We start from the raw sequence: 26,155 nt of genomic DNA, 5'->3' as shown, positions 1-26,155 counted from the left end.
AATTATAATGGAATGAGGTATCGCAGCAGCTCAAAGTTTAAAAGCAACGTGTGAACGACAGATGCCTCCTGTAAAAACTTTCTATGAGGAATTAGTCTCCTATTTTTAATTAAACACGTGAAGAAAATTTCAAATTTTCACGCGCCAACTCGTTGCTCATGTATGAATCGATAATTAACTAGCACTGTTCATAGTTATATTTACTCAGAGAAACGAAAAACTGTCTAGTAATTACGCCATTCATAATGATTATATACAGTACAATCGTTGATTTAAAATATTTATTAAATTTCGAAAAATTATGTACTATTCAACTATTGTAGTTCAGAAATATTTCTAATAAGTATTAATGTTTTCAGCTCATAAAACCAATGAAAATGGACTTGCCACGTAGTTTTTTAGTTTCCTTCACGTATCTAACGCCCTGAATTGAGACCAATTTCCCGAAGAATGCTCTCGTAAATTATGAAATTTGTTAAAAACAAACATTAAAACTAAAAATAATTTATTAAAAAATATAGCAATTAAATTTCCAATTTATTTGACATTAAATAAAATTTACAAAAAAGTAGGAAAGAAAAGAAAAAAGTTTATATTTTTAACAAATTTATTAATTTGTTAAAAATATTTTAACAAATTAATAAATTTATGGCAATCCTGAAAATCTGATTTGTCAAAAAAAAAACGAACTAATATAATATTTAAAATAAAAAAAAACGAACTATACATAATATTTTCAAAATTACAATATACTGTACAATATTTGAAACCGTCGATCACTATATCCACGCAGGATGATTTTTTGTTGATATAACAGAATTAAAATTTATTCTGGCTATTTGTTTCATCACTTTCATACCTTACGTCTTAAATATCATTTTCTCCTAAAACCAAAGAAAACAAGGATCATAGGATAACAACAAACGGAATTATTTTGCAATCTCTTAATCTTCTAAGATTCTAACTAGTGTGAGAACCCGCGACTTCTCACACTAGAAATATTTCTTCACCATGGCCAATATCCGTAATTCCGACTCGATTTTTAATTTTATTGAATCAGTTATTTCACAAAAAATACCTTTTATTTTTTGTGGAAACATGCTTAGTAAGCATTTTCTGTAGTACAAGATCTCAAACGATTCCAGATTTTAACCTCGGTGAAATAGCACTTTTCTTAAAAATAATGCCTTTTTTCATTAACCTGAACTTTATTCTATGTAGTCTTTTACTTCAACAAACTTATTTACACCTTAAACATTCTGACGTAGACTAATACGTTAATATCTTCGTATTTCTATATAAAAGCATCAGCCGCACGAAGATGATAGCCATGACAAAAATGTAATTTTTTAACTTCTCGTATAGCATGAATTCTCTTGAAATCCTGCGATATTTCAAAATGTTTGATCTAGGAAGTTCTGAAATGTATAGCAAAATACAAGCGAATACACTAAAACAAGACATTGTATCTGTTTTTCGAAATTTTATAACCATGGAACTTTCCCTTTAGCTCCATCATGGAATCAAAGAAAGTTTCCACAGCCAGAAGCATTCGAATGCGATGCTAAATGCTATGTTATACGTTCATTTATATTTACATTAGATTTTTCTATTTATTTTATATTAGTTTCTTATTGTTTTTACTATTAAACACAATATTTATTCTCTATAAAATTGTGTTTTTGTATTTATTTTGGAGCGTCTAAAACGAATTAATTGGATTTACATTGATTCATATGAAATTTTGCTTCGGTTTTCGTCGGTTTCGGATTTCGCCGATTGTTTTCGGACGGATTATCGACGAAAACCTAGGGATCACTGTAGCAGATAGTTTAGATGTTGCGTTGCCATATTCCATCTAGCCAATCGCATTCTTAAAAAGTAAAAACAGTTNGATTGGAGCCAAGATTGGAGCCATACTAGCGGAAACAATCGTTTTTTTAAGTCAGTGTGAAGCAGACCTTCTATTAATTTAATTAAATTAATTAATTTAATTTCACATTTCCAGTAATAGTAGATATCGTTTTTAAGCAACGTCCATTTTGATTAATGTTGTATTTTAAAAATTTCAACGATACTTCATTATTATCTATTTAAGTTATAAAATTTATACCATTTAAAGTTCAAAGAAATATCATGAAATTAATTATTGCAATCACATTTTTAAGACTATTAAATTAGACATTACTTGTGTGTGTACCTTTATTGCAAAAAGTTTTAATTATACGAAATTTAAGTAGAGTTTCGATTATTGTTCCAATAATAACCCATGTGACAAAGAGACTAATGGCAATTCTGAAAATACAAAATGAAATTTTTATTAGTAATATAAACAACTATTTCTATAATAGTCTAATTTATTTGATTAATAAATACCGTCTTTCCTAAATCGAGTGCGAATATTCAAATTTTTTTTTCTTAATTTAAAATAAAAAACTATCTTAAATTATAATGGAATGAGGTATCGCAGCAGCTCAAAGTTTAAAAGCAACGTGTGAACGACAGATGCCTCCTGTAAAAACTTTCTATGAGGAATTAGTCTCCTATTTTTAATTAAACACGTGAAGAAAATTTCAAATTTTCACGCGCCAACTCGTTGCTCATGTATGAATCGATAATTAACTAGCACTGTTCATAGTTATATTTACTCAGAGAAACGAAAAACTGTCTAGTAATTACGCCATTCATAATGATTATATACAGTACAATCGTTGATTTAAAATATTTATTAAATTTCGAAAAATTATGTACTATTCAACTATTGTAGTTCAGAAATATTTCTAATAAGTATTAATGTTTTCAGCTCATAAAACCAATGAAAATGGACTTGCCACGTAGTTTTTTAGTTTCCTTCACGTATCTAACGCCCTGAATTGAGACCAATTTCCCGAAGAATGCTCTCGTAAATTATGAAATTTGTTAAAAACAAACATTAAAACTAAAAATAATTTATTAAAAAATATAGCAATTAAATTTCCAATTTATTTGACATTAAATAAAATTTACAAAAAAGTAGGAAAGAAAAGAAAAAAGTTTATATTTTTAACAAATTTATTAATTTGTTAAAAATATTTTAACAAATTAATAAATTTATGGCAATCCTGAAAATCTGATTTGTCAAAAAAAAACGAACTGGCTATACATAATATTTTCAAAATTACAATATACTGTACAATATTTGAAACCGTCGATCACTATATCCACGCAGGATGATTTTTTGTTGATATAACAGAATTAAAATTTATTCTGGATATTTGTTTCATCACTTTCATACCTTACGTCTTAAATATCATTTTCTCCTAAAACCAAAGAAAACAAGGATCATAGGATAACAACAAACGGAATTATTTTGCAATCTCTTAATCTTCTAAGATTCTAACTAGTGTGAGAACCCGCGACTTCTCACACTAGAAATATTTCTTCACCATGGCCAATATCCGTAATTCCGACTCGATTTTTAATTTTATTGAATCAGTTATTTCACAAAAAATACCTTTTATTTTTTGTGGAAACATGCTTAGTAAGCATTTTCTGTAGTACAAGATCTCAAACGATTCCAGATTTTAACCTCGGTGAAATAGCACTTTTCTTAAAAATAATGCCTTTTTTCATTAACCTGAACTTTATTCTATGTAGTCTTTTACTTCAACAAACTTATTTACACCTTAAACATTCTGACGTAGACTAATACGTTAATATCTTCGTATTTCTATATAAAAGCATCAGCCGCACGAAGATGATAGCCATGACAAAAATGTAATTTTTTAACTTCTCGTATAGCATGAATTCTCTTGAAATCCTGCGATATTTCAAAATGTTTGATCTAGGAAGTTCTGAAATGTATAGCAAAATACAAGCGAATACACCAAAACAAGACATTGTATCTGTTTTTCGAAATTTTATAACCATGGAACTTTCCCTTTAGCTCCATCATGGAATCAAAGAAAGTTTCCACAGCCAGAAGCATTCGAATGCGATGCTAAATGCTATGTTATACGTTCATTTATATTTACATTAGATTTTTCTATTTATTTTATATTAGTTTCTTATTGTTTTTACTATTAAACACAATATTTATTCTCTATAAAATTGTGTTTTTGTATTTATTTTGGAGCGTCTAAAACGAATTAATTGGATTTACATTGATTCATATGAAATTTTGCTTCGGTTTTCGTCGGTTTCGGATTTCGCCGATTGTTTTCGGACGGATTATCGACGAAAACCTAGGGATCACTGTAGCAGATAGTTTAGATGTTGCGTTGCCATATTCCATCTAGCCAATCGCATTCTTAAAAAGTAAAAACAGTTTGCAAACTCGTCTTCTATATGTTGAAATTATTTATTTATATATTTTACATATCATTGGAATTGTCGCAGGACAAAAGATTTTTACTCCCTATTAACATAATTTACCCGAAAATACGATAAAATTCAAACAAAAACAATAAAAATAAAAACAATGTATAAAATAATAAAAGCAAAAATCTATATACAGTATATATAAGATACAAAGAACTAGATCATAAATTAACGTAATACTTACTTTACAATTACTACCTTAATAGTAGATTAATTTATAAATATTCAAATGAAATCATAATGTAATTAGTTAATTATTTATAGAATATTGATATACACGTAACTCTAGCATAACGCTGTACTTATACAACGATAGTTCAGTATAACAGTTCATATGAACTTATCTGTTCATTTTATTTCATTGAATGTTTTACTTCAGTTACAGCAACAAACTTTGTTAATGTGAAGTATGCATTTTCCTTCTATATGGTCAAAGATTTTTATTTTTCCTCGCAATCTTGTTAGAAAGTTGCTAACAACAAATAGTATATGTAATTTTATTCACTTGAAATTACCTTTGGCATTTTGTGCACCAGCAACCTTGTCAAGCACAGGAGTGCTTGATGTTTGCAGAAAGCATAGGGACTATCTACGTTACAAGCTGCTTATAATTTAGATTTTTTTCTTCACATGCATTGTGTAAATATAATTTAATTAAGTAGCAAGTGAGGACAATTTTGTTAAAGTCTTAAGTGCATATCAATCGTGTGTGATCAAAATTGTAATATATAAATTTAATTTTTACAATCGAAAAAATTGCTTCATTGTACATTTTTCAGATAAAATATTTTTATAGTAATGACTAGAAAACAAAAGGTAGAAAACCACACACACAAAAGAATTTATTTATTTAGAAGGAAAAGTCACAATAACTTCAAGACTCGTTGCAAAGACCTTGAATTTAAACGAATGAACAATTTTTTCAATCAAACAAAATGAACAAAATATAATACAAAGCTTTTGTAACAGGTGATGCGGTGTTTTATTATATAAATTGGAAAAGTCTGTAATAATCCAGATAGAAGACTACAACCAGAAAAATTCCGTTGGACAGAAATAAAAGAAATATCTTTTAAAATCTCTACACACTTGAAAGAACTTAGACAAGCATCGTCTAAAGAATACAGTTACTCCTGAATTTTTTGCTAATGAAGGATGCTTCAAAAATGTATATTTAAATGTACAGTTTTGGAACGTAAACACACTTTACATTTCTAAGGTAATCTCGCATATCGCGATCTTTATAACGCGATATATTTGAGTAACTTATGTACAGCGTTATACCAGAGTTACCTCTATTTATTTCTATAAAATATCTAATAAATATCTCAGTTGGTGCATTTCGTAATTAGTCATAATAATGAAACATTGCAAGCACTTACATACAAATTGTTTGGGTTGTAGAAAAGAAAATCTTCTGGTCTTTCACTCTGCAAAAGTTTACTTCTGCCGTGTAAAGATCTCTAAATGCTAAAACACATAATTAATCACATAAATTGTAAAAATGATCAGATAATTGCGAATAATTTTTTTATTTGAAATGAAATAAGTATGGTATTTTGCAGTTAAATATTACGTACCATATCGTGTATAAATTTTAAAAACAATTCATACAGAACATTGGCAAAATACTGTTTGCTTGAAATATTAGCTTATGCATACCATCATTTCATAAAAAACTATATATAAACAGAATACTTTAAATTAATATTATCACATTTAGAGCAGCATTGTATAAATTAAACAATGTCAGTACGCATCATACACTGGTATGCTTCAAATTTCGAAATGTGAGTCGACCTCATGTTTCACAAACGTTCAGTAAATTAGTATTATTCAATGTTAATTAATGTCAACGTATATATTATCTTAACGTATAAGAAGGTAAATTTCTAAAGTGTGTGTTAATGATGACATGAACGACAAATCATAATAATTTAAGTATATTAATTAATAATGGCATGATAAAATTATTTAATCGTTGCTAATACACATACATTTTATTGCTGTTTTATACATTATATTCGATTTATACTCTGCCTTCGCATGCCACCTATTTACAACTTATTCATTGCCATACAAACATCTTCATCTATACTAATATTATTAAAAGGTAATGTTTGTAAGTATGTATGTATGTATGTAAGTTTGTTTGCAGCAGGTAATTTCCGAAACTACTCATCCGATTTCAAAAATTCTTTCACCAATATTTAGAATGGAACCTTAGGGTGTACATAGGCTGTATATTATTCCGTTAAACATTCATATAAATTAAAATATATAATCTAGGTTAAGGCTTTGTGTCCAACAGATGGCGCTACGAGTACGATGCCCTAAGTTTGCTTCTCTGTGAGGCATTATGCTTTTCTGTGAAAATGAACTAAAGCAGATCATCTTCTATCTATCTGTATAAATAAAAATGTAATGTTCGTTTGTTCCTACCGATTCCTTTGAAATTTTGACGCAACGCTGCATTCGAATACGCACGTGTTTTTATATAATATAGGTGTCGAAATTCCCCCCACTGAAGGAAGATGAAAAATTAAGGCTTACCGTAAACAACTCTGCTTCTATTTATACTATTTTAGATGCGGTTTTAATAGGGTACGTGAACAGAATGTACACTAAGAAGAAATTTTTCGAAAATTTCCCCCCCACGGGGAAGTGTTATAAATTTATAACAGATACATTTTGAGCCACAACAACGCGTGGCGGGATCTGCTAGTTTGTAATATACATGGAAACGTTTTCAAGCGGTGTTTCTGCTGTATTTTGAAGAAAAAAATTGTTTTTAATATAAATGCAATTTTATACCCAAAAATTCGTTTAACTGTTTAATATTTCGTAAATATTTCAAATGAGTAATTACCTTTTATATAAAATTAAGCATTTTACTGTAACTATAGAGTATGCTGCAAGTCCGGAATAAAAACTTAAAGCTTCGTCTACAGCTGAATAATAATTAACACTATAATCGATTTCAATAAATAAAATCATTTCGAAAAGAATTTTAATTGCGAACGTTTTATTACTTCTTATTGTAATTGGAGTCGATGGCTTCTTCTTCTTATCCGTTTTGTTGTGTCTGACTCTCGGTCACTCTATGGATCAAAGCCCTCCATGGCTCTCTATCCTGCACAGCCTCCTTTAATTCCGTTATAGATAATGCAGTGTCACTTTTGATTGTGTCAAACCACAGAGTCCTTGTTCGCCCTCGTGCTCTTTTCTTGTTAACCATCCCCAACATGACTGCATTCTCAAGAGAGCTGGTTCTCATTATATGACCAAAAAAGGACAGTTTCTGTTTTGTTATCTGGGCTTCCAGTGAGACTTTCGTTTGGACTCTGTTGGAACAGTTTTGTTGGCGATTCATGCTGTCCATGGAATGCTCAAAAGCCGTTTCCAACACCACAGTTCGAAAGCATCTATTTTCCTTCTGTCCGTTTTCTATAGAGTCCAAGTTTCATATCCGTATGTGACAATAGGAAAAATAATCGCGCTAACTAATCTGCATTTAATTTGTTGTAGATGTTTTTGCTCTTCCAGAAGCTGTTCATGCTGATCATCAAGGTTAATGTAAGGGCTATAAGGGCTATTCGTCTTCTGATTTCAGGACTGCAATCTCCATTACGGTTGATTTTGAACACGAGGAATATGATATCTTCCATTACTTCGATTTCTTCACCATTGATCACTATTTTGACTTCCGTATTCCGTGCATTAGTTATTATTTTGGTCTTCTTAAAGTTAAGAAGTAGCCCTACCTTTGCACTTTCGTGCTTGACTCTCAGAAGCAGCTGCTAAGATCTTCCTTACTTTCCACGAGCAGCATTGTATCATCCGCATATCGGAGATTATTGATGTTCCTGCTTCCAGTTTTCACTCCAATCTTAGACTCATTTAAATCTGCTTTTCTCATCGCCATCTCTACATACAGATTGAATAGTGATTGTGAAAGAATACAGCCCTGGCGGGTACCTCTTCTGATCTCGAACAAGTCTGTACCACTATATTCTTATAGTGGCTTCTTGTCCAGTATATACGATCGTATTAGCTGGGTGAAATGTGGTGAGATTTCCGTTTCCTTGGGGCACTTCCACAGTTTGTCATGATCAATACAATCGAAAGCCTTTGAGTAATCAATGAAGCACATGTATTTCCTTTTTGGTATTCTTTCGCTGTTTCCATCATCCAACGAAGATTAGCGATATGATCAGTGTTTCTCTTCCTTTTCGTAAACCTGCCTGTATATCTGGCATCTCTCTGTCTATGGTTTACAGTCTATGGTAGCACAGTACATACGCTGTTGAATGATCTTCAGTAGAATCTTAATAGCTTGTAAAATCAGAGCAATGATGCGATAGTTGAAGCAATCCTTTTTATCGCCCTTTTTTGGTATGGGAATATAAATAAATATTTTCTAATTCTTTGGCCATTGGCCATTCTTCCACACACTACGGCACAGTGCTGTCAAAGCTTTTAATGGTAAGGGTTTCGGTAACTATGTTGATATTCCATCGACTTCTGGGGCTTTGTGGCTAGCCAGCTGTTCGGGTGCCCATGCCACCGCGTCTTCTAAGATGTCTGGCTCCAGCATTGTCAGTTCTTCCTCTTCAATACCTTGGGTATCAACTTTCGTTTCACTGGCGTAAAGTTGTTCTGTATATTCCTTTCATATTTCTTTGATTGCGTGTTGATCATGTAATTCACGATCATTTGGCCATTGATCTGCGAAAAATGGTGTTCGGGCTTTTTTTACATAAGCGACGCATTGTCTAATGAGGATTTTCTGCGTTGCTGCTTCCATTTTCTTGCACTGTTCTTCCCAGAATTTTCCTTTATCTTTCCTGGCCTTTTTTCGAACTTTGCGTCTAATATTCGCATTTCTTCTCGGTTACCAATAATTTTTGCCTTTCTTCGTTGTTCTGATACTACTATCGTAGTTTCTGACATCCATTTCGCCGATTTTGTCTTTTTCATGTATGGAATGAGTTGATTCGCTACATCATTGATATGTACTTTTATATCTTTCCATAGTTCTTTTGGTTCTTTTTCTGCGAAATTGAGCGAGTCAAATATATTCTTAGTTTCTACATCATAGACATCAGGAATCATTTCGACGTCAAATTTTGGCGTCGCTGATGGTCGGTTGACATTATAAAACCTTAGTTTCAATTTGGCAACGAGCAGGTCATAATCCGTTCCGCAATCGGCGCCAGGATACGTTTTCGCAGATAAAACGGAACTCTTCCCTTTTTCCTGGCAAAGGAAAAAGGGAAGAGTTCAATCTGGTTACGATATTTTCTATTGGCGAAGTCCATGTATATAATCGCCGCCTTGGCTGTATTCATCACGATCATCTGCTATTCTTGGCAGAACTGAATCTGTCGTTCACCTGACTCGTTTCGTTTTCCAAGTCCAAATTTTCCACAATGCATGATTCTTCCATTTCACCTACTTTCGGGTTGAAATCTCCAATGACATAGACAACATCTTTTGTTGGTGTCTGACGCAGTACTTCTTAGAGTTCATTGTAGAAAGCCTCAGTTACTTCTTCTGAATTAGCAGTGGACGCATAAGGGTCGTAAAATTGCCAGGTTTCTCTTTGATACGAATTGCTATGATTCTGTCGTCAATAGTTCGAAAGCTTTCTATGGTGAGACTGATCTTCTTGTGCAGAACGAAACCTACTCTTCTTCGCCGGATGGTATTATTTCCGGTGTAGTAGATGATGTAATCATCGGAATTAAAGAATCCGCTTCCAGTCCAGTAAACTTCACTGATGCGTATAACATCTTGAACCGATTCATTTCATTTGTTGATGATGTTCAACTTTCCTACGTATAACCCGTTCACGTTTCAAGTTCCAATTTTAAATACTTTAGTACAGCGCAAAGTTTTCTTTTCACTACGAGCTACATCAGCACTCAGGTGTCCTTTAGGATTTAGCCTGATCGCATCATCACTGCTTTCGCTACTATTAACAACTGGCAACTAGATTGGGACGAGATCCCACAACAACACATAACAAGACGTTTTATCCCAAAGGTCAAGGAACGCGTTAACAGCAAATGGATTCAACCCACACATAATTTAGCCCAATTTTGACAGAACACGGGCGCATTCGTGTTTATCTGAAAAAGTTTCACCACTCTAATTCTGACTGCTGTCAGCTGTGTGGGGTGCAGGACGGTGTCATGCACTATTTATACAACTGTCCTATGCTGGATGACATTAGGTATCAGTTCATGCAGCATGCCAATATGAACAATATTGACTGGCCAGTAAAACCTGATTTTTTCTTACAAAACAACAATAATTTTAACTTGTTAAAGGAATTTGTTTCACTCTACTCTATTAGATGTGGGATCCGTTGACCTGATCTCTTGTGATCTGATTCACTCTAGCCTTGATGCCAATGTATATACANCCGAAAATTATCTAAGAAACTGTTCTATTGTTTTACATCACACAAAACTATATTAATGATGCTTCGTCAATCATATTTTAATAAATAAGTGATGTACTCCTATACCCTCTCACTCGTAGAACTCATATCAGTTGTCTGCATTGCCACCTACTCATGTCTGCATTACGTGATTCATAGGCACCCGTTATTTAAAAAAAATGCTACTGATAATTTGGGCAACACGGATAATTAAAATTAAAAATTATTGAATGTAAAATTTTTTATGAAAACAATATTTTAAAATATTAACAAAGTAATTTGTAAAAGACAAACTAAAGCCATGGTATAATGTGGATAGTACATGCCGTCATTATCAATTATAAGCACGAAAGTAATCAGAAAAATGTTTAATATTAAACTACAACTGCAGTACTTCATAAATATTTCCGTTATGAACTTTCTACTGAAAATATACAGTAAGTAGAACCCTATTTTAATTTTTTCGTTAAATCTCTTCGGTTATGAAAAGTATTATCGGCACTGTCGGTTTGCTAGAATAAGATATTACATTTAAATGGTTGACAGAAATAGATGACGTGAATAGATGGAATAGAAATAGATGGAAATATGATACTGATTAGTTACGTAAGATGATTTTCTGTGCTTTTCTTTTATAAATACATACTAATATAAAAGAAAAAATTTGATAATTAATACAAAATGAATTATTCGAAGGTATCCACGAATTCAATACAGTATTACCTCAAATTACGCGAACCCGGAGTTACGCGATTTTCAAATCTCGTCGATTTGTCTTTTGTTTGAGCGCCACGAAACTCTTGATTACTCACTCCCCCCACACTATTGTTCGGCTTACATGTTCGGACGTGTCATGCGGAATCTACACATAGCTACAATTTATTTTGTGTTATTTATTTCTGTCTTTGTTATATTTACGGAAACTTGAGAGATTCTATGTGGTTATTTCTTGCAACCGTGAACGAATCAAAAGACGAAATAAGATTAACGAGAACATTTATTAGCTTACATACATCCGACTTGGATTTTACAAAAATTGCGAAATTATATCCCGACTTACGCGAATTCGTCTTACGCGGTTATCGCTCGGTCCCACCTATCGCGTAAGTTTGGGGTATTACTGTAATTTATTTTCACTTACCTGTTGTTGTAAATACCAATCCCGAATGTACCAGAATATGAATAAACACAACTGGACAGATAAGTAAACATTTGATTCCGCAAAAGAACCTTGTCTTCTTATTGAAGTCGGTACTAAAGAGTTTTTGGGTCGATGTATATATCGAAGTGGCAACAAAACTGTCTAGAAAATCTCCTAAAAGAAATAAAAACACGAACATTTTATAAAACTAATAATAATACTTAGAATTTTAAGATATTATTCATCTGAACTAATACGAATTTATTATTGCAAATAAAATATTTTTAATCTTTTTTTTTCTTTTTGTTTATTAAGCAAGGACTTTTTCGACTTTTAAAACAAACTAAATATAAGTATTGTTTCACATTTTAACTTTTGTGCTTTTAAAAGTATTATTACGGAGGCCAAACTGTGCTTTTCAAGCCGCCTGAGGCTCTTGAAGACCCTTATGGCAATTCTCATATGCATATTAAATTTCGTTTTAGAAACTTCGTTTACTTACGCATGTAAAATGGAAGTATTCGTAAAGTATCAGTAATGTAAGAAGAAATTAGTCGTAAAGAATCAGTAACGTAGAGTAAGAATTTATTCATATGTTTTTAATGGCCCAAGTTCGAAGTATATGGAAAAAATCACACCAATAGAAAATTTTTTTAAAAAATAGAGATACGAATAAATTCGTATTGTATTTGAATGAAGAGAATTATTTACAGAAAAATTGTAAGTTATTAATCGTTATGAATATGGTTTACTTCAACTGAAGAAGGATCTATGAAACCGAAATTTACATTTTAAAGTTTCAGTTTTTCAAATTTAGCCATCTTCATGACTGTGGTATAAGTTTTGATTACCAAGATTGGAGCCAAGATTGGAGCCATACTAGCGGAAACAATCGTTTTTTTAAGTCAGTGTGAAGCAGACCTTCTATTAATTTAATTAAATTAATTAATTTAATTTCACATTTCCAGTAATAGTAGATATCGTTTTTAAGCAACGTCCATTTTGATTAATGTTGTATTTTAAAAATTTCAACGATACTTCATTATTATCTATTTAAGTTATAAAATTTATACCATTTAAAGTTCAAAGAAATATCATGAAATTAATTATTGCAATCACATTTTTAAGACTATTAAATTAGACATTACTTGTGTGTGTACCTTTATTGCAAAAAGTTTTAATTATACGAAATTTAAGTAGAGTTTCGATTATTGTTCCAATAATAACCCATGTGACAAAGAGACTAATGGCAATTCTGAAAATACAAAATGAAATTTTTATTAGTAATATAAACAACTATTTCTATAATAGTCTAATTTATTTGATTAATAAATACCGTCTTTCCTAAATCGAGTGCGAATATTCAAATTTTTTTTTCTTAATTTAAAATAAAAAACTATCTTAAATTATAATGGAATGAGGTATCGCAGCAGCTCAAAGTTTAAAAGCAACGTGTGAACGACAGATGCCTCCTGTAAAAACTTTCTATGAGGAATTAGTCTCCTATTTTTAATTAAACACGTGAAGAAAATTTCAAATTTTCACGCGCCAACTCGTTGCTCATGTATGAATCGATAATTAACTAGCACTGTTCATAGTTATATTTACTCAGAGAAACGAAAAACTGTCTAGTAATTACGCCATTCATAATGATTATATACAGTACAATCGTTGATTTAAAATATTTATTAAATTTCGAAAAATTATGTACTATTCAACTATTGTAGTTCAGAAATATTTCTAATAAGTATTAATGTTTTCAGCTCATAAAACCAATGAAAATGGACTTGCCACGTAGTTTTTTAGTTTCCTTCACGTATCTAACGCCCTGAATTGAGACCAATTTCCCGAAGAATGCTCTCGTAAATTATGAAATTTGTTAAAAACAAACATTAAAACTAAAAATAATTTATTAAAAAATATAGCAATTAAATTTCCAATTTATTTGACATTAAATAAAATTTACAAAAAAGTAGGAAAGAAAAGAAAAAAGTTTATATTTTTAACAAATTTATTAATTTGTTAAAAATATTTTAACAAATTAATAAATTTATGGCAATCCTGAAAATCTGATTTGTCAAAAAAAAACGNTATTCCGTTAAACATTCATATAAATTAAAATATATAATCTAGGTTAAGGCTTTGTGTCCAACAGATGGCGCTACGAGTACGATGCCCTAAGTTTGCTTCTCTGTGAGGCATTATGCTTTTCTGTGAAAATGAACTAAAGCAGATCATCTTCTATCTATCTGTATAAATAAAAATGTAATGTTCGTTTGTTCCTACCGATTCCTTTGAAATTTTGACGCAACGCTGCATTCGAATACGCACGTGTTTTTATATAATATAGGTGTCGAAATTCCCCCCACTGAAGGAAGATGAAAAATTAAGGCTTACCGTAAACAACTCTGCTTCTATTTATACTATTTTAGATGCGGTTTTAATAGGGTACGTGAACAGAATGTACACTAAGAAGAAATTTTTCGAAAATTTCCCCCCCACGGGGAAGTGTTATAAATTTATAACAGATACATTTTGAGCCACAACAACGCGTGGCGGGATCTGCTAGTTTGTAATATACATGGAAACGTTTTCAAGCGGTGTTTCTGCTGTATTTTGAAGAAAAAAATTGTTTTTAATATAAATGCAATTTTATACCCAAAAATTCGTTTAACTGTTTAATATTTCGTAAATATTTCAAATGAGTAATTACCTTTTATATAAAATTAAGCATTTTACTGTAACTATAGAGTATGCTGCAAGTCCGGAATAAAAACTTAAAGCTTCGTCTACAGCTGAATAATAATTAACACTATAATCGATTTCAATAAATAAAATCATTTCGAAAAGAATTTTAATTGCGAACGTTTTATTACTTCTTATTGTAATTGGAGTCGATGGCTTCTTCTTCTTATCCGTTTTGTTGTGTCTGACTCTCGGTCACTCTATGGATCAAAGCCCTCCATGGCTCTCTATCCTGCACAGCCTCCTTTAATTCCGTTATAGATAATGCAGTGTCACTTTTGATTGTGTCAAACCACAGAGTCCTTGTTCGCCCTCGTGCTCTTTTCTTGTTAACCATCCCCAACATGACTGCATTCTCAAGAGAGCTGGTTCTCATTATATGACCAAAAAAGGACAGTTTCTGTTTTGTTATCTGGGCTTCCAGTGAGACTTTCGTTTGGACTCTGTTGGAACAGTTTTGTTGGCGATTCATGCTGTCCATGGAATGCTCAAAAGCCGTTTCCAACACCACAGTTCGAAAGCATCTATTTTCCTTCTGTCCGTTTTCTATAGAGTCCAAGTTTCATATCCGTATGTGACAATAGGAAAAATAATCGCGCTAACTAATCTGCATTTAATTTGTTGTAGATGTTTTTGCTCTTCCAGAAGCTGTTCATGCTGATCATCAAGGTTAATGTAAGGGCTATAAGGGCTATTCGTCTTCTGATTTCAGGACTGCAATCTCCATTACGGTTGATTTTGAACACGAGGAATATGATATCTTCCATTACTTCGATTTCTTCACCATTGATCACTATTTTGACTTCCGTATTCCGTGCATTAGTTATTATTTTGGTCTTCTTAAAGTTAAGAAGTAGCCCTACCTTTGCACTTTCGTGCTTGACTCTCAGAAGCAGCTGCTAAGATCTTCCTTACTTTCCACGAGCAGCATTGTATCATCCGCATATCGGAGATTATTGATGTTCCTGCTTCCAGTTTTCACTCCAATCTTAGACTCATTTAAATCTGCTTTTCTCATCGCCATCTCTGCATACAGATTGAATAGTGATTGTGAAAGAATACAGCCCTGGCGGGTACCTCTTCTGATCTCGAACAAGTCTGTACCACTATATTCTTATAGTGGCTTCTTGTCCAGTATATACGATCGTATTAGCTGGGTGAAATGTGGTGAGATTTCCGTTTCCTTGGGGCACTTCCACAGTTTGTCATGATCAATACAATCGAAAGCCTTTGAGTAATCAATGAAGCACATGTATTTCCTTTTTGGTATTCTTTCGCTGTTTCCATCATCCAACGAAGATTAGCGATATGATCAGTGTTTCTCTTCCTTTTCGTAAACCTGCCTGTACATCTGGCATCTCTCTGTCTATGGTAGCACAGTACATACGCTGTTGAATGATCTTCAGTAGAATCTTAATAGCTTGTAAAATCAGAGCAATGATGCGATAGTTGAAGCAATCCTTTTTATCGCCCTTTTTTGGTATGGGAATATAAATAAATATTTTCTAATTCTTTGGCCATTGGCCATTCTTCCACACACTACGGCACAGTGCTGTCAAAGCTTTTAATGGTAAGGGTTTCGGTAACTATGTTGATATTCCATCGACTTCTGGGGCTTTGTGGCTAGCCAGCTGTTCGGGTGCCCATGCCACCGCGTCTTCTAAGATGTCTGGCTCCAGCATTGTCAGTTCTTCCTCTTCAATACCTTGGGTATCAACTTTCGTTTCACTGGCGTAAAGTTGTTCTGTATATTCCTTTCATATTTCTTTGATTGCGTGTTGATCATGTAATTCACGATCATTTGGCCATTGATCTGCGAAAAATGGTGTTCGGGCTTTTTTTACATAAGCGACGCATTGTCTAATGAGGATTTTCTGCGTTGCTGCTTCCATTTTCTTGCACTGTTCTTCCCAGAATTTTCCTTTATCTTTCCTGGCCTTTTTTCGAACTTTGCGTCTAATATTCGCATTTCTTCTCGGTTACCAATAATTTTTGCCTTTCTTCGTTGTTCTGATACTACTATCGTAGTTTCTGACATCCATTTCGCCGATTTTGTCTTTTTCATGTATGGAATGAGTTGATTCGCTACATCATTGATATGTACTTTTATATCTTTCCATAGTTCTTTTGGTTCTTTTTCTGCGAAATTGAGCGAGTCAAATATATTCTTAGTTTCTACATCATAGACATCAGGAATCATTTCGACGTCAAATTTTGGCGTCGCTGATGGTCGGTTGACATTATAAAACCTTAGTTTCAATTTGGCAACGAGCAGGTCATAATCCGTTCCGCAATCGGCGCCAGGATACGTTTTCGCAGATAAAACGGAACTCTTCCCTTTTTCCTGGCAAAGGAAAAAGGGAAGAGTTCAATCTGGTTACGATATTTTCTATTGGCGAAGTCCATGTATATAATCGCCGCCTTGGCTGTATTCATCACGATCATCTGCTATTCTTGGCAGAACTGAATCTGTCGTTCACCTGACTCGTTTCGTTTTCCAAGTCCAAATTTTCCACAATGCATGATTCTTCCATTTCACCTACTTTCGGGTTGAAATCTCCAATGACATAGACAACATCTTTTGTTGGTGTCTGACGCAGTACTTCTTAGAGTTCATTGTAGAAAGCCTCAGTTACTTCTTCTGAATTAGCAGTGGACGCATAAGGGTCGTAAAATTGCCAGGTTTCTCTTTGATACGAATTGCTATGATTCTGTCGTCAATAGTTCGAAAGCTTTCTATGGTGAGACTGATCTTCTTGTGCAGAACGAAACCTACTCTTCTTCGCCGGATGGTATTATTTCCGGTGTAGTAGATGATGTAATCATCGGAATTAAAGAATCCGCTTCCAGTCCAGTAAACTTCACTGATGCGTATAACATCTTGAACCGATTCATTTCATTTGTTGATGATGTTCAACTTTCCTACGTATAACCCGTTCACGTTTCAAGTTCCAATTTTAAATACTTTAGTACAGCGCAAAGTTTTCTTTTCACTACGAGCTACATCAGCACTCAGGTGTCCTTTAGGATTTAGCCTGATCGCATCATCACTGCTTTCGCTACTATTAACAACTGGCAACTAGATTGGGACGAGATCCCACAACAACACATAACAAGACGTTTTATCCCAAAGGTCAAGGAACGCGTTAACAGCAAATGGATTCAACCCACACATAATTTAGCCCAATTTTGACAGAACACGGGCGCATTCGTGTTTATCTGAAAAAGTTTCACCACTCTAATTCTGACTGCTGTCAGCTGTGTGGGGTGCAGGACGGTGTCATGCACTATTTATACAACTGTCCTATGCTGGATGACATTAGGTATCAGTTCATGCAGCATGCCAATATGAACAATATTGACTGGCCAGTAAAACCTGATTTTTTCTTACAAAACAACAATAATTTTAACTTGTTAAAGGAATTTGTTTCACTCTACTCTATTAGATGTGGGATCCGTTGACCTGATCTCTTGTGATCTGATTCACTCTAGCCTTGATGCCAATGTATATACACGCCTTGTTCTGCTGTAACAGCATGTAGACTTTGATGTACAACAATGTTTCTTTAATTATAGTGTACTTTTATTTTTTATTTTTTTATCTTTTATAATATTTAATTTTTATTCTTATTTTCATTTATTTTATTCATTTATTTTATTTTATTTTACTTCCCCTTTTCTCTGCCATTATATTATTGCATCCGTTCTATGACTAACAAGAATTATCTACTATGTATTTTTCTGTATCTCTGCCTGGCTGTGCTCAGCAGTGCCAGACAATAAAGATTGTTTTGACTGATTGACTAATAACAACTCGTTGCTCTTTCCTAGTTGCTCGATTGGAACCTTCTGGCCCAAGGGTTTCAGAAGTCGGTACCACAATTTGAAACTGTATTTGTAAATTGATCTATATGGTATTTTTACAAACTAGTGAGTAGGTTGCCAGATCCTTCTCTAGGTCGCTAAGTTTTTCGTTACTTACGTTAAAACGATTTTGAACTCGAATCTTTTGAAATTACTCTTGCGATACAAAATTTGTTCAACTAATCCATATTAGTCGAACCAATTTTAACCCGCAAATTCTTATTTATGCCACTGACTCCAAATGCATTTTGCATTGCATCTAGAGTCACTGACATAAATAAGAATTTTCTCTGAGAGTAGTCTGAAGATATGATGTAAAAAGTACATACAGAATGAAATATAAGTAACCGTACCATATAGTACCGTTTATTTATAAATAATTATTTATATTTGTATTACTTTATAAACTGTTTTATTTNCGTCTTCTAAGATGTCTGGCTCCAGCATTGTCAGTTCTTCCTCTTCAATACCTTGGGTATCAACTTTCGTTTCACTGGCGTAAAGTTGTTCTGTATATTCCTTTCATATTTCTTTGATTGCGTGTTGATCATGTAATTCACGATCATTTGGCCATTGATCTGCGAAAAATGGTGTTCGGGCTTTTTTTACATAAGCGACGCATTGTCTAATGAGGATTTTCTGCGTTGCTGCTTCCATTTTCTTGCACTGTTCTTCCCAGAATTTTCCTTTATCTTTCCTGGCCTTTTTTCGAACTTTGCGTCTAATATTCGCATTTCTTCTCGGTTACCAATAATTTTTGCCTTTCTTCGTTGTTCTGATACTACTATCGTAGTTTCTGACATCCATTTCGCCGATTTTGTCTTTTTCATGTATGGAATGAGTTGATTCGCTACATCATTGATATGTACTTTTATATCTTTCCATAGTTCTTTTGGTTCTTTTTCTGCGAAATTGAGCGAGTCAAATATATTCTTAGTTTCTACATCATAGACATCAGGAATCATTTCGACGTCAAATTTTGGCGTCGCTGATGGTCGGTTGACATTATAAAACCTTAGTTTCAATTTGGCAACGAGCAGGTCATAATCCGTTCCGCAATCGGCGCCAGGATACGTTTTCGCAGATAAAACGGAACTCTTCCCTTTTTCCTGGCAAAGGAAAAAGGGAAGAGTTCAATCTGGTTACGATATTTTCTATTGGCGAAGTCCATGTATATAATCGCCGCCTTGGCTGTATTCATCACGATCATCTGCTATTCTTGGCAGAACTGAATCTGTCGTTCACCTGACTCGTTTCGTTTTCCAAGTCCAAATTTTCCACAATGCATGATTCTTCCATTTCACCTACTTTCGGGTTGAAATCTCCAATGACATAGACAACATCTTTTGTTGGTGTCTGACGCAGTACTTCTTAGAGTTCATTGTAGAAAGCCTCAGTTACTTCTTCTGAATTAGCAGTGGACGCATAAGGGTCGTAAAATTGCCAGGTTTCTCTTTGATACGAATTGCTATGATTCTGTCGTCAATAGTTCGAAAGCTTTCTATGGTGAGACTGATCTTCTTGTGCAGAACGAAACCTACTCTTCTTCGCCGGATGGTATTATTTCCGGTGTAGTAGATGATGTAATCATCGGAATTAAAGAATCCGCTTCCAGTCCAGTAAACTTCACTGATGCGTATAACATCTTGAACCGATTCATTTCATTTGTTGATGATGTTCAACTTTCCTACGTATAACCCGTTCACGTTTCAAGTTCCAATTTTAAATACTTTAGTACAGCGCAAAGTTTTCTTTTCACTACGAGCTACATCAGCACTCAGGTGTCCTTTAGGATTTAGCCTGATCGCATCATCACTGCTTTCGCTACTATTAACAACTGGCAACTAGATTGGGACGAGATCCCACAACAACACATAACAAGACGTTTTATCCCAAAGGTCAAGGAACGCGTTAACAGCAAATGGATTCAACCCACACATAATTTAGCCCAATTTTGACAGAACACGGGCGCATTCGTGTTTATCTGAAAAAGTTTCACCACTCTAATTCTGACTGCTGTCAGCTGTGTGGGGTGCAGGACGGTGTCATGCACTATTTATACAACTGTCCTATGCTGGATGACATTAGGTATCAGTTCATGCAGCATGCCAATATGAACAATATTGACTGGCCAGTAAAACCTGATTTTTTCTTACAAAACAACAATAATTTTAACTTGTTAAAGGAATTTGTTTCACTCTACTCTATTAGATGTGGGATCCGTTGACCTGATCTCTTGTGATCTGATTCACTCTAGCCTTGATGCCAATGTATATACACGCCTTGTTCTGCTGTAACAGCATGTAGACTTTGATGTACAACAATGTTTCTTTAATTATAGTGTACTTTTATTTTTTATTTTTTTATCTTTTATAATATTTAATTTTTATTCTTATTTTCATTTATTTTATTCATTTATTTTATTTTATTTTACTTCCCCTTTTCTCTGCCATTATATTATTGCATCCGTTCTATGACTAACAAGAATTATCTACTATGTATTTTTCTGTATCTCTGCCTGGCTGTGCTCAGCAGTGCCAGACAATAAAGATTGTTTTGACTGATTGACTAATAACAACTCGTTGCTCTTTCCTAGTTGCTCGATTGGAACCTTCTGGCCCAAGGGTTTCAGAAGTCGGTACCACAATTTGAAACTGTATTTGTAAATTGATCTATATGGTATTTTTACAAACTAGTGAGTAGGTTGCCAGATCCTTCTCTAGGTCGCTAAGTTTTTCGTTACTTACGTTAAAACGATTTTGAACTCGAATCTTTTGAAATTACTCTTGCGATACAAAATTTGTTCAACTAATCCATATTAGTCGAACCAATTTTAACCCGCAAATTCTTATTTATGCCACTGACTCCAAATGCATTTTGCATTGCATCTAGAGTCACTGACATAAATAAGAATTTTCTCTGAGAGTAGTCTGAAGATATGATGTAAAAAGTACATACAGAATGAAATATAAGTAACCGTACCATATAGTACCGTTTATTTATAAATAATTATTTATATTTGTATTACTTTATAAACTGTTTTATTTATAAAGTGTGTGAAGGGTTCCAACAACAACATCACTCTCATAAGTATGCCACAATGGCATACTACATTGACATCAATAAAATCTGATAAAGGTTTATTGATAATGTACTGGAATAATGTATAAACATAAAGTTGTTACATCCTTTGTCAATTTTTATGACATTTACAACGTCATAAAAATTGTACACGTAATATAAATTAAAAGTAGAAAGGTGACCGAGAAACGCGAGAGGATTTTTATCGATGTAGTTAGCCTGGACGAGCAGTTTGAACAGTAATACGTCAGGAATGAAAGATTATAAGTAATTTATTTTTGAAAAAAGAAAATATGATAAAAAGTGCAGATTTAAGAAAGTGCAATAAAGAAATTAGTTTCGTTTACTTTAGTTTAGTAGAATTTAAAGTAAAGTAAACAAATAAAGTAAACTAAAGTAAAAGGTAAGAAATAAAATTCAATACAAATAAAAGACAAAGTCACTCTAAAAATTTTAGACTATCACCATTTTATTTTCTTAAGTTAAAAATTTTCTTAAAATTGGAAATGGTAAATCTTACGACGTGTTAATGGATTCCTCCTATCCGTATTTTTAATTGTTATTGGTTTTCTGTGTTTTTAAGGAACTTTTTTAAAAAGGGGCAGCTGCGTAGCCTAATAAGGAAGGTCTGGCTGTCTATGGTCTGTTCTGAAACACTAAAGAAAAAAAAATAGTGATCGTGTAAAATTTTTAGAGCGACTTTGTGTTTTATTTGTATTGGAAAATATTTATTCATCCGACGGATATTCNCAAAATATCTTCTAACATTCTGAAAATTTTTCTCGTTTTAATATCTTTTGGCACTTCATTAAATCGATACGAATTACATCCGATAGTCAGTGAGCAGAATTTACCATGAATTTTGTTTAGATTTTTATTATAATTTCTTATTTTACTGTCTTTAACTTCTATATTTAAGCATTGATCGTAATCTCCGCGTAACCACACGTTTCCACTGAAAACTCCCATTGGTTTCCCTAAAGAGTCCATTCATCCGACGGATATTCAAACAAGAAATAAAATAATAATAAAATAAAATCAATTGTATTTAAGAGGGAAAAATGTTGGTTAAATTGGAGTCGCTCTCTAAACCTATCCGCGTTTGAGATTTTTCTCAAACGCGGATGGGTTTAACAAGCGACTCCAATTTATCCAACTTATCCAATATATTCAGTCCAGTCTGGTGTCTTTAACGTCGCCGAGGCGCTCAACACGAACACATATATTTTAAATAGTTACATAAAAGTTTAAAATTTATAATGGGATGAGAGAAAAAAATTGAGCGTAACTGCTGACATGACAAAAGGAAACGACAATAGATTTCAATCGGTATAGAATCCGGACATGCAGCTACAGCAAAGGCAATCGAAGAGCTAGGTAACTAGGTAACGTGGTGGTGCCATGTAGTAGAGATGAAAACGTAAATCTGGTTCTTCTTTCTTGATATGTAATATGTAACTTTTTAAAACATGTTAATATTATACATTTATTGAAAATTTCTGAAATTTTGCAAGGAAGATTGTTTATAATGAGTATTGATGCTATTCAATTTTTGTGGTTAAAGGTGGACGACAGTGAAAAGATAAAGGATGTTGTGTGTCATCTTTCCAGTAGGGTAAGACTTTACTCGAGAACCTTATAACTTGTTTTTTCTTAAAAGAAAGAATAGTTATATAATGATGCAAGTATTCCTTTAGTAAATTTATTATGCAGTATATTTTAATACTCATAAAATTATTTTGCTTTTTTTATAGTAATAACAAACTTATATTTTCGTTTTTTTAATTATTATTTAACAATATTAATAAATAAATAACGCATCAAAAGAGCAGTTTCGATTTTTTTCTATATTCAAATACAGGAAATGAAGGTTTATAATTTTACTATGTCGGTCAACAGTATGAAACAAATCTGTATAAAATTAATGATATCGAAACTATTTCGCTTTATATAACAGAAATATTAGAAAATATAATATTGTGTTTCCTACGAAATTTATAACATATTATAACTTTAAAGTTAGAAAATCATAATTGACTTCTGTATAATAAACTGTATGTATATTAATATACAGCAGTTTAATGCTTAAAAACGAAGCATCTATATAAATTTTTAACATATATTTTTTGTTTTGAACTTCTATTTATGAAAATTATTTACGAATAGGCTACTGTAAATGATGATGACGATGAAAAACTTTTGTAATTTATTAAAATACACTAAAATATTTTATGTACAAATTATTTTGTATGAAGATAATTTTTATTCAAAATAATTATTGTAATAAAGAAAACATTTGTATTTATTATAAAAATCCATCTACAGTACAACCTGTCAAAAACGGAAACTAAATAAAACGAAAAAAATTATTCGGAAAAAACGATTTTGTGTGTTTAAAAAACTGTTTTAAACGGAGACCTGCCAATCCGAAACAAATATTCTGTGTCGTGTGATTCTGGTTTACACACGTTTTACTGTATTGGCTTTCTTTAGTAAATACATTTATACTAAACTGAATATCATCGAATTATTTAAACATTTTCAGCGGCATGTTTTTAGGAGTTTCTTATTATTTATTTTTAGGAGTCTTTTCTTATTTATTAAAATTACTTTTACATTAATTATTTAGTCAAATTTATTAACTGAAAATAATTAATGATAAGCAAATGTTATAAAAAAAATTAAAATTAAATTATCGACTTGTGTAATAAAGAAATAAATCATCATAAATCCGAGTTATCCGAGTTATTCAAAGAAAACTTTCTTTGAACGCGGATAACTTTTCCATAGTTCAATTGAAATCAACCAAACTCTGCAAAAATATGAACCACCTCTTTAGTGTTATATTTGAAAAAGCAGCAACCAAAAATGTCGAAATTCCTCTTTTTTATTAAGCTTCAAATATTAAGCGTGTTTTGATTATATCTTATCTGAAAGTTAATTATGTTTACTAAAAAAATAAGTTATGCACATGCAAGGGTTCTACGGAGCATTTTGACATTAAAATCATCAGAATTTAACGTGCGAATTTTTTTAAAACTCGGACAAAAAAGTGCAAACGTTTCCTCTGTAGCCTTGGCTCCTCACCCAGGCAATTATCCCCAAATTATAACTAAGAAAATCATAGTTATTACAAAATAACTTAAAGAGAGATATCTAAGTATTGTATGTATTGCTAATATATTAATGTTATCATTAACTTACCCCATTGAAGAATATTTTCAATGTCTTCTCGATCACAGCTACTCGGTATGCAAATATCCACACGAAATCCTGCTTTCTTGTAACTAGTAGTTTCAAATAGGTTACTCAATGGAAGTGGTTTCTGTAATGTAAAAATATATATTATTTTGCAAGTATAATTGAACATTGTGATGTCAATACTCACCAAAATATCTTCTAACATTCTGAAAATTTTTCTCGTTTTAATATCTTTTGGCACTTCATTAAATCGATACGAATTACATCCGATAGTCAGTGAGCAGAATTTACCATGAATTTTGTTTAGATTTTTATTATAATTTCTTATTTTACTGTCTTTAACTTCTATATTTAAGCATTGATCGTAATCTCCGCGTAACCACACGTTTCCACTGAAAACTCCCATTGGTTTCCCTAAAGAGTCCATCACTGAAAAATTCGTGTTAAAATTATTATTAAAATTATTCACGTGATTATTATATATTGTTTTTTGCGTTAGAAACTACATTAATGCTTATACGTTTGCATTTCTTCCTATATTAAATTAATAATTATTTTATAAAATATATTTAAAAGGCACTAAGAAATATTGAAAGAGTCTCGGATAATGGAAAATGCCAGACATGAAATAGTGTAAAAACTAAACAGTTCGCAACATTGTCAATTTACGTCATGATTTTTACCATTGATTTTATAATGGCACGCAACGGGCTGATCACGTTGATTTTTCCGGTTTTTTTAACCTTTATAACACCTAAATAGCACATACCAGTTTTCCATAGAAAGACCTTCGAGTGGCATTCCCTACGTATTGACGTAACCAAATAAACCAATCAAAATATTAATAACTATGATAAAAGTTAAATGGAAAACTTAAGAAATTGTAAGCAGGATTAATCAATTTCTTTATATATTGCTAATATATTAATGTTATCATTAACTTACCCCATTGAAGAATATTTTCAATGTCTTCTCGATCACAGCTACTCGGTATGCAAATATCCACACGAAATCCTGCTTTCTTGTAACTAGTANTTTATTTATTATTATTTGATAAGTATATTATATAAAATCATAGAACTCATTTCAATACATGCATAAATTACATTTCCTAAAAATAAATAATTATAATTAACGATAAAAAAAATTTAAATTATTCTACAATAATTTCTAATCAAAATTTAATGAGTTATTTGTCGCGATAAATCTTCAGCAATTTTTTCAAAATTTGGTTCCAACATTGTTAAATAGACATTATGATTGTGTACTGTACTTGAAAGTAATGGCTGCGATTTTATAATGTGCAGAACAATACA

General features: G+C 32.3%; 1 protein-coding gene across 1 annotated transcript; it reads right to left on the bottom strand.

Moving 5' to 3' along the window:
- Positions 1-2,200: 2,200 nt before the first annotated feature.
- LOC111616276 lies at positions 2,201-25,871 on the bottom strand (the record flags this gene model as incomplete). The annotated part of the gene is made up of 5 exons (XM_023357710.1): positions 25,785-25,871; positions 25,027-25,268; positions 24,843-24,963; positions 5,742-5,829; positions 2,201-2,295 (listed from the first exon to the last, which is right to left on the bottom strand). Coding segments are annotated over exons 2-5 (544 nt in total), but the record flags the coding sequence as incomplete, so codon positions are not given.
- Between the last annotated feature and the right edge of the window lie 284 nt (positions 25,872-26,155).

This window comes from Centruroides sculpturatus, unplaced genomic scaffold (genome assembly GCF_000671375.1).
Source record: "Centruroides sculpturatus isolate CEXI.00-Female unplaced genomic scaffold, Cexi_2.0 scaffold2181, whole genome shotgun sequence".
NCBI lineage: Eukaryota > Metazoa > Arthropoda > Arachnida > Scorpiones > Buthidae > Centruroides > Centruroides sculpturatus.
Note: the sequence above shows the minus strand (reverse complement) of the source record. Positions and strands in the feature narration are given on the sequence as shown.